The 10,314-nt window shown below is 37.4% G+C and overlaps 1 protein-coding gene across 1 annotated transcript; it reads right to left on the reverse strand.

Annotated features, from left to right (window-relative positions):
• Window positions 1-3,801: 3,801 nt before the first annotated feature.
• Window positions 3,802-10,044, reverse strand: LOC306766895 (melanoregulin; the record flags this gene model as incomplete). The annotated part of the gene is made up of 5 exons (XM_079254753.1): window positions 9,928-10,044; window positions 9,542-9,797; window positions 6,258-6,348; window positions 4,435-4,601; window positions 3,802-3,879 (listed from the first exon to the last, which is right to left on the reverse strand). The coding sequence occupies exons 1-5, from the start codon at window positions 10,002-10,004 to the stop codon at window positions 3,802-3,804; spliced, it is 669 nt and encodes a 222-aa protein (XP_079110879.1). The 5' UTR covers window positions 10,005-10,044.
• Between the last annotated feature and the right edge of the window lie 270 nt (window positions 10,045-10,314).

Consider the following 10,314-nt stretch of genomic DNA (forward strand, 5'->3'; position numbering starts at 1 on the left):
GTTCTGCACAAGCCACTAGGTCTAGTTAGGTGTGGTGCAGCAGAAAAACACTAAATATTGCAGGACACTGGTCTAGAAGGTCCAGAGTTGGTGGCTCTGGTTAGAAAAGCACCTTTAACTGGATTCACTTGAATTTCTCCTTTTCTTTGCTATTATCAGTTTCATGTCATTGGGGCCAAGTATTTTACAGCATTGTGCCTGTTCAGGTAGATTGAGCTTTGTAGAGGTGTTGATGCACAGCTCTCCTTAGGTACCACCAGTTTTCAGCTTTGACAGACCATCGCAATGCTTTGTTTCTTTTTCCTTTGTTCTGTTATAATCCTTGTCCCATTGTACGACGTAATTTAGTCTAGACTTTATTATCCATTAGACAAATAGCCTCACATTTGACGCTAGAATACGATGGTATACATAAAACTTATTGCTTGACTAAATAACTGCTCAGTGTCTAGGTCCAAGCCCAAATTATCACCCCTCCACCACTGCGCTTCACACTGCTGTGTTTGTTTTTCTCCCAATATGCGGACTGCAAAGTTGTTGATATTTTTCGACTTCATGTACAAATTGCCAAGTAATCACTCCTGAACTTTTACAGCAAGCCTGCAGTCTGGTCCCATGAGCATTTCAGAACAAAGCTCCCTCTGATATAATGGCTAAAGGGGGATGTGGTACACCACAGGATGAATTTTTATCTTTCTTCCCATTTTTTATATGGACAAATGTGCTTCTTAAAATGTTTGGTGAATGAGGTCCATTGTTCCAGAAGCCTTGTAGTTAGTTCAGATGCAACTTTGCAAACCTGAGCTGTCATGTTCTCCTTACGGGAAAGATGCCTTCTCCTGACAACCGTATTTGTCAAGGCTGTTGTCATGGCGCTGTCACGACCTTAAACTAACATGCTGACTGAGGCCAGGGTGCAGTCTTACCTTGAACTTTACCTGTTTTAACATCTACTTCTGGGAAGACTGGCAAATGTCCTGAATGTTCTCACCTGTGAATAATCTTTCACATTGTAGAATGATGGACTCCAGATTGTTTTGGAAATGGCCTTATCACCTTGTGCATGAACCATTTTTGTCATCTTTTCCCTTTGACATTGCATTAACACACACATAGCTGCTCCAGACCAGTGGAGATCCAAAACTCCACTTTTTTTTTTTAAAGATCCTTACACCTGCCGATGATCAGTTTATTAATAACATTTAATTATCAGCATCTGGCTGGAACTTATTCTTTCCGTTTCTTTGGGAAGCTGTACGTTTCTATTTTACTGTTTTCCCAATTTGTGCTGAAAAGAAAACAAAATGAAGAAATGTTAAATGCAAAATTAAGATACATTGAACAAACTTCTCAGTAAATTACCAGAAAATTTGGAAAAATTAATAAATTGATTAAAACTTTCTGATCACTGCATCTGTGTTTGTCTTCAGGTCTGTGGATGAAAGCCCATCTGGAGGCGAAAATGTTAAGGACACTTTGAGGAGTCGAAGTCTGCTGCCTGCTGCCATAATGTTTCTAATGGAGGATTTTATTCAACACATGCAAACACACATGAATGCATTCATTTTTCCAGATGAGCTGTGTTTCCAGAGGTCCATGGGGTAAAAGCATACAGCTGTCGGGATATTTCAGTTTCTAAAAAGTCAAACACACCACATCAATGTTCATATTTTAAAAGTCAGAAACATTCACTCCCTGTCCTTGAGCAGAGTGTGTGTCGGTGTGTGTATGGCAAATAATGCTTCAGTGAAAGTATGAAAAATGAAGTATGGACTACACACAATGTGCACACGCGGTATACACACAGTGGTTTAATGAGAAAAAGGTGGTTGAAGTGCATGGCTTTCAATGCTGCCGTCTCATACTGTTCCCCTCCCCCCAACCCTAACCCACACCCCCACACCCCCCACACGCACACATCCCAGTTCCACATCTGTTTCCCAAACTTGGAAAGGGGCCTTGGAGAGAACAATATCTGGGTCAGAGCAAACTCTCTCTTCCTGGGTACATACGGACATGCAAGCGTGAATGTGTGCACAACCCACTGCATTCATCATCCAGCTGAAACTGTCTTCTTCATTTTTAATGTGAACAAAATCCTATATAGGTGTGTGTTTGAATGTTGGTGCAGTTTAACTTACAAAGACTAGGTTATCAAGAAAATTAGATTAGTTATGAAGCCAGAATGATGCGCATCCTGCTTAAATCTTGCAGAAAAGGAATCCTCAGAAGACGATGGAAGGAAAGTTTAATTTCCCCAAGCAGACTACATCAGATAAAGGGTATATAGATGCAAGTTTTTCTTGTTTATTTTTTTTTTCTTTAGAAAAAAAGGAAATGTTTAAACACTGTTACATTTTGTTAAATGTTTGAGTACAAAATAAAATTTTAAGTTATTGTTACTCCGTTGAAATGTGACTACAGGCTGCCCCCTGTTGGGCAAAAGTGCTAATTCACACTACAAACAAACCAAGTTCAGGATGAGTAAAATACACAGAAAAAGGGTACAATTTGAGAAAAAGAAATATATAATAATTCAAAATGCACACACAAAAAATAAATCAGTTGTTATCACTGTCACGAAAAATAAAATCCAAATGTATAAAATGGGTGTAAAAGTGTCTGTATGAATCTGGAAAAAATGTTCCCAAAGAACATTTGATTTTATTCTTAGGAATGCTGTATAAATATTGTAAGTGTTACTTTAACTTTTAATGTAAAAGGTTGAGATTTAAATTTATTTTGTCAGGAAAACAAATCAAGTTATATTGAAATTATTAAAATGTGCAAACATGAAGGAAAATAAAGTATATTATATAAAATTTGTTCCATTCTAACAAGCTTCACATTCAATAATTAGTACGAATACCTTTATTTTTTAACATCTGAACTTTTATAGACAAGCTTTCGTATAATTTCTTCTACTGGTCTCCAGGATTAGTTTGAGACTTTTATCTCAGACTTTCCAAAGCTCGTCTTTAGATGTTACCAACTTTTCATCTGACTAGATGATCCCACATTACTTCCGTAATGGTGAGGTCTAAATTCAGGCGAAGAGTCAAATAATACATGTTTTCCACTGATTTTCAGCCTACTTTTGTCTCATTTGGTATATTAAAGCACCCCCTCCCCACATTTCCCTTCATTAAGAAACAAAGAATAATTTTTATCAGCTATCTTTCCATGGAGACCATGTCTGTAATGCTTTATCAAACACAGATAGACTGAAAGTTCAGGTTCTTATCTGACTCTTCTCTGTCTCAGACTAATCTCTCCCAAAGTGAATCACCTTACTGGTCCAAAAATACAATTTTATGTCAGTCATTTGTGTTATCGCTGTCATTTTCCATAGAAGCAACTAAGGAAATAAGAAAATTGTATGTTAATGACAAAGAGCCCAATGATATATTCCGAAACTGGTTGCCAAAATAATAGGAATAACGCTGATAATAAATAAAATAATACATGGAGATGGTCAGCTATAAGAACTTGATTAAAATAGAGTGAAAAAGCAGCAAATTAAAAAGAAATAAAATTAGAAAGAAAGCCTGCAGCAAGCCTGGAGAACTATCATGCCAGCTGCATACTAACAAGCAATGAGAACATTATGGAAATGAAAGATGAAGAGGGATTAAGACATAGAACTGTATGTACAAAGTTATGAGCTAAACCCCAAACTCCTGTCACTTGACATAACAAACAGTTGCTGAACATTGTGGGAAAATGAGTTTCCACATGCGGTAATACAAAGAGCTGGTTAGCTTTACTTTCCTTTCAGGTTATTTTTCATTTATTTTCTTCTCAGGCTTCTTTTGTGGGATATTTCTCTTTGGCCAGTCTGACAAAGTCCTCTGCACTGTCCAGTGATACCAGGCGGTCCTGTGGGAAACAACAAGCAAGATGTTCATTACAAAAGACCAAGACAAAATATAACCTGTTGTGCATGCTGATTAAAAAGGATTTTCCTTTATGCAAACAATATTTGAAACCTTTTAAGTAATAATGCTGGGAGACATAAAGAATCAAGCATTTGCAGTTTGTAGCAGCAATGAAAATGACACGATAATAAATGGAGGAGTTACAGAGAAGGAGTGAAAGGTAAGAGAGCAACAAGACAAGAAACTGCTGTTTTCATGTGACAGATATGAAACATTTAGTCATTCGATTATACTATATGGAAAATATGCAGCTTAATAAAACTCCAGTAGGAAATTCTGGGAAACTGCTACTAACTAGATAAAAAGTGATAAACAGCTGGGATTTGTTTTAGTTGTGACGGCCTCTTTAACTTGCTTTTAAAGTTATAGGTTCACAGCAACAGTTGTGCTCCTGAAAATGTTTGACACAATGAGCTAAAGCCAATCGCTTTTACCTCTTTACCGATATGAATGCATCTTGATTATGTTTGTGTGAACTGTGTGTGTAAATATATACCATGACATAGAGGTATCTTTTGTGGTGTTCCTTCCCAGGAGGGAACAGGCACGTGTGGTCCAGCAGCTGTTTCAACAGGTCGGCAGCTTTGTTAAGATGTTCTTGATCTCGACTGAACTGGCTCTGACTGTTCACACACAGCAAGGAATCCACCTCACACTGATAACCTGCAGGAACACAAAGCATAAAGATCAGGTGAACTGGACCGAGGAATGTAGTCAAGTAGAGGGACGAGGATGGGGGCACATCAGAAAGGAAGTGTTTCTTTCTTTTCTATTGAAGGATAAATACACCTGTTACTAATCAAATATGTTGAGACTGAATTCAATTGAACTGCTTCAGTTTCAGAGTGTTTGAATTTTCATGGCATATTGAGGCCCTTGATTTAACTAGGGCTTTTTCTAACATGATTATAGAGGCTGTCGTTGCAAAATTAATTAAATAAACCAATTATATGTAGTGAATATGTTCCTATCAAAGTCACAGGACACAACCAAGTGAAATCATCTGTCAGTGCAGAAAAAATACCAGGCTGAAGTCTGTCCTTAAGAAAAGTGAATATCTTCCAATATGCTTTAAACTGTTCACTCAACTAAAATAAGCACAAAACCAGAGCAATAAAATCTAATGTTTCCTTGTAATTATTTAATCTTATCTGAACACAGCTATTTCATGAAAACTGTGAAACTTGCATATTAAACAAAGTCATCTTCCTGACAAGGATCATTATTAAATGGGTTCTGCCATTTCCATTTAGGCGAGCTGGTTCGGAAAGGATAATTCATTATTTGAGTTGATTTATTTTAAGTAGTTTGATCAAGTCTTTGTAACAGTGCCATCTTTTGTCCTATGACAACAATCCTCTCTGCTGCAACACACCTCACACACATCAGACTTAAGCATACTAGAGCACAGCTTGACATTAAACTCTGCCACCCTCTGCTAATTCCCCATTGATTTGAATCAGGTGTAGCAGGGAAACTCCTAAAACTTGCAGGACTGGCCAGGGTTGCCTACCCCAGGAGTGCCAAAGTCCAGTCCTCAAGATTTACCATCCTGAATCATTTATGCATCACTTCTCCAACACACCGGAAACAATTGAATGGCTCGTTGTCGGCTTCTGCAGAGCTGAATTACATCCTGATGAGCAAATTCATACATTTGATTCAGATGTGTTGAAGAATGGATGCGTCAAAAAGTTGCAGGATGGTAGAGCTTGAGGACTGACCCTGCTTTAATGCTGTAGCCATCTGCTGAATACCTCTGTAAAACCACTAAATGGAAATGGGATTGAATGTATAGTCTGCAGCCATCCTGAAGTTCTTGTCTTTTCGTGTTAAAAATGACAAAAACACTGTTCATCCCAATAAAGCAAAGACTGGAAAATCAGTTCGGGAGGGGGGTCAATAGCTTATAACATGCATTCTCAGTCATGTAGCCTTTATTTTATAGTCTGTAGATATGATGTACAGCGTGTTGCTGAAACAGCTCATTAATCAAGTTACCAAATGAGTTTATATTTTTACAAAACCTTGTATTATACCACTTTGCCCCATTTCCTTTGGGTCACTTGTCTGTTGGTGATGCAGCTGTGAGTGTGAAAGTGCCTACATGGTGATGCTGGCAGTGAAAATGCTCCCCATTGAGCTCATTTTTTAGCCACCTTGCTGAAATTTTAACTTAACTTAAATCAATCTGGAAACATGGTTTTACAACTCACAAATGTCTCATAAAAACATAGTTTAAACCAGGGTTTGCTGCTACTTTATAAATTCACTTCAACAAAGACTGTGAAGCGTGTGGAAAAAACCAGTGCGTCTCACCCAGCTGCAGCAGGATCTTCTTCCATCGAGATCTGACCTCTCGTCTGGCATAGCGCAATGTGTGTATGTCATAGTTCAGCTTTTCCCATTCCTAGACACAAACACACAGGCAATATGAATGGAAATATTACTTTTAAAATACGTTCTTTTAATTAGATAAAGAAGTTGTGAAAATGTCGATTAATTTTCATGAACACCATGTCAGCTTCAGTTTCTGATCGAGATGCAGTGTTTGTGAAACTCTGAGCTAATACTGGTGATAAAATCATAATGTAATTGTTCAGTTTTTATTCTCTTTAATAATCTTTAACATTTATTATCCTTTTAATACCAAAGAAGCAATAAAATATGGACAACAAAATCAATGACAGAACATGTTTTAAATGAACTTTAGTGGTAGAATAACTGACATTTAAAAGCACGTCAACCCCTCCCCGTCACATGAAGGTTGTACCAGTAAAATGTATTTAATTATTCTGAGGACCATGAGGCTCATTCAGATGTGCTTAGTCCAGTGTTTCTTAATTCCGGTCCTCAGGACCCCCTGCCCTGCATGTTTTATATGTTACATGTTTTATTGGTTACATGTTGCTTTGCACTGTCAACATTTCTACAAGACACACACACACCGTAAATATAAGTTACAGTACAGTAAGTGTGTTTTTCGGTGAGATCAGTGATATACCTGTCTGCACGGTATCCCACACACAGGTGTTTCCACTTAAGAGATCCGATTGGATCTTAGCAGCATGAGCAGGACAAGTTTCTTTTTCTTTCAACTTTTAGTCACATTTCACCTCAACACGCAGGAGGTCTTGTTCAAGATAGATTAACAATGATGTCACAGCGGGGAAAGATACATTTACAATTGATTAATTTCACTGAGTGGTTTCAGTTCCAGAGTCCCATTAGTTTTGTTCATACTGATTCTCTCCGCCATGGTCACAGTTCACTGGGGTAATAGAATAGAACAGGGACGCTCACTTAGACTGGAAACACTGGCATATTTCCTAAATTGAGCAAAAATTAAAGAGAACTGTATATTTAAGCTACTTGTAATTTTAGATCCTGATTTGCTCCTAGACAAAAACCAAAATACAGTAGTTTTAAATTGTACAAAGCAGACTATTTGCAAATCATTCCCGACCTCAGGTGCTTGATTACTTTTTAAAGTTGCAGCGTGATTCATAACTTCTGTGCAAATGTTACACTACTCCCTACATAGTACCCTGTATAGTGGTCATGCTAGAAGTATTGCAACACAAAATTATCTACAATGCATCCTGAAAAGTAGCGCCGAATGTTAATATAGACCACAACGCATTGCGAGCAGGAGCTCAAAATTGCCCAAGTGACAAAAAAGTCACGCAGGTTAAAAAATACCAGTAGCTCATTAATTTTTTATCATTATTTATTGAACAGAAATACAACCAAATGTAAAGATAATACAATAGCCTACTATATAAGGAAATAAAATATTTTCACACAAGTTTAGATTTGATTTGAAGTGATATATCATGGTTGCTATGGCGACGGTAATCACATGATCTGCGACAAAAATAGAAATAATCAGCTTTGTGTTTGAATTGCCAACTAAGTGAGTTCACGATATAGTGTGCCATATAGTGTAGCCCTTTTTGGTCAACGAGGGGTTAGGGACTAGTGTGGACATTCGGACACACGCCGTGTTTGGCCTAAAGTTAAAAACTGTCTCACAACATGCTGGAAACGATGGGCTGAAGATTCTTTTGACTGGCCAGCCAGGCTCTTGGCCCACATTTCCACTAAGGAATTCCTCTATTAACACAATGTGCTCACTGTGTCCTGCAGCACACTGTTTCCAACACGAACACCGTCACATGATCACCAAACTCTCAGAGACACTGAAATATGTTCCCCATCTACAGAAAGGCTGGGGAAAAACTGACATAAAAATGAAGATCTTTGGACACCTTTGTTTTCTTGCAAAATAATTGAAGGATAGAAAACAAACAATTGTGTTTACAAAGACATTTAAAAATCGGTTTCTCTGGAATTTCTCTTTACAACCCAACACATAAACACATGATCAACTAATGACTAAACAGCCACATGGACCACTGAGTTAGTAAGTAACAGAGTATGTTGGCTGTGTGTTTTTGCTAAATAACATTTTATAAGCAAGTTTTTTTTAAACCAAACACAGCACATCTACGTGTGGGTATTTTAGATGTGATAGCAACTATGGTACTTCAAAGTTATTGGCCATGTGGTGATGTTGCCACATTCTACCCTCTGTTCCCAATAAAGAGCAAGATGACACCTTATTTAGAAAAGATGGAGTTTCAAACAAAAGGTGACAAATTTTCTCTTGCAAGGCCAAATGAAGAACACTTGCATTTACAAACACACAGTTCGTTCCTGCCAAAAAGTAAAATATAAGATCAACAGGTACTTTATTTGATGTAAACTGCATTTATTGGCATATATATATGTATATATATATATATATATATATATATATATATATATATATATATATATATATATATATATATATATATATATATCCTCTATTTAGTGATATTGCTGGGGTTTATTTTATTTTATATGGAGAGCTTAAACACTTCTGATTCTTTTACCCGACCAACATGGTGTGTTTACTGCAATCTTTATAAACATTCAGCAGATGAGCATTCCCCCCTCGCTTCACATATATACGATATATGTTTTATATATAAATATATATATATATATATATATATATATATATATATATATATATATATATATATATATATATATATATGTTACACATGTTATACAGTTCTCAAGATCATGTTGATTTCTTCTAATGAGAAAATGTTGGTATTAAATTATCATGGAATCTGGGTCAAGTTCATTTACCAACGTGAAATAATATGAAAGGGAATCAAAGGCGCCTTTGAGCATCACCTGTTTGTGCCCTCTGCCCTGATTGGATGATTACATTAGAGAACTCCAGCTGACCACATAAAGACAAGAGGCCAAGACAAGGGGAACTTTAACCAACGTGGATTTTTAAAAGTCACAAACTTTAAAAATGTTTTTTGTACCTTTTTTTCTTTTTTTTTTAATAGGAGACTTTTATGTTTCTGTTTGATTCATTTTTTTCAAACTCCCACAAGAGGATAATCTACGGCTGCATGTAGTCTTTGTAAACTGGCTGATAGACCTGAAAACAGCAGGAATATGAACAGATTTACTTTTAGTTTATGGCCATGTGTGTGTTCATCTCGTACATGTGTACATTGTGCTTCCCTCACCTCTGTAGCCTTGTCAGCCTGGTCTCTCATGCTGATAAAAGCCTGCAGCTCTCTGTCCCATCCACGTGTGATGCAGGAATCAGCTGATCTGTGTGAAGTGCTCCATGGATCCACAGTTCTCCTCTTGCTCTGCTGGTTGTGCCATGGGCTTCTTATCAAAGACGGTGGCCCAAACAGGCTCTCCTCTTCAGAGTCACTGCTGCTGGATCCACTGGATAACAGTTCAAGTGGTCTGGAAGCTGGAGTGGTGTTCATACTGGGGAGAGAAACATTAAAGACAATGAAAGGGGTTTTAAAATTGCATTTCAAACTGAGATTTATTTGATTAAAAAGACATCAAAAGTAGAACATTTTGGTTGTTATTGTGTCTTAAGTTCTCCTCTCACTGCAAAATAGCCTTCTTTTCCTCTCTGTTGGGTTTCAGATAGAAGTGACAGCAGCAGAGAGTAAAATTAGCACCCATTGCCACTTTCCAGATGTCTTCTTGAAAGACAGACAAACGTCCCTTCTGATAAAATGCCAAAGTCACAGATTTCCTCCAGAATCTTCCAGAATCCTAAAAATGGGAACGTCTTCACTTTAAAATGTCCAGAAGCACACATCCAGGCAACATCCTAACTTGTTATGTTCTTCCCTCTCTCCTGGCCTGGATAAGAGCTGTCTGCCAATTACATTATCCACGTGAAGAGACAACAACAACACATGCACACACACACACACTCACACATGGGGCAGTTCAGGCATGAATGGCACATTTATGCAACTCCTGATGG

Source organism: Telmatherina bonti (assembly GCF_933228915.1).
Source record: "Telmatherina bonti genome assembly, chromosome: 15".
In the NCBI taxonomy this organism is placed as follows: domain Eukaryota; kingdom Metazoa; phylum Chordata; class Actinopteri; order Atheriniformes; family Telmatherinidae; genus Telmatherina; species Telmatherina bonti.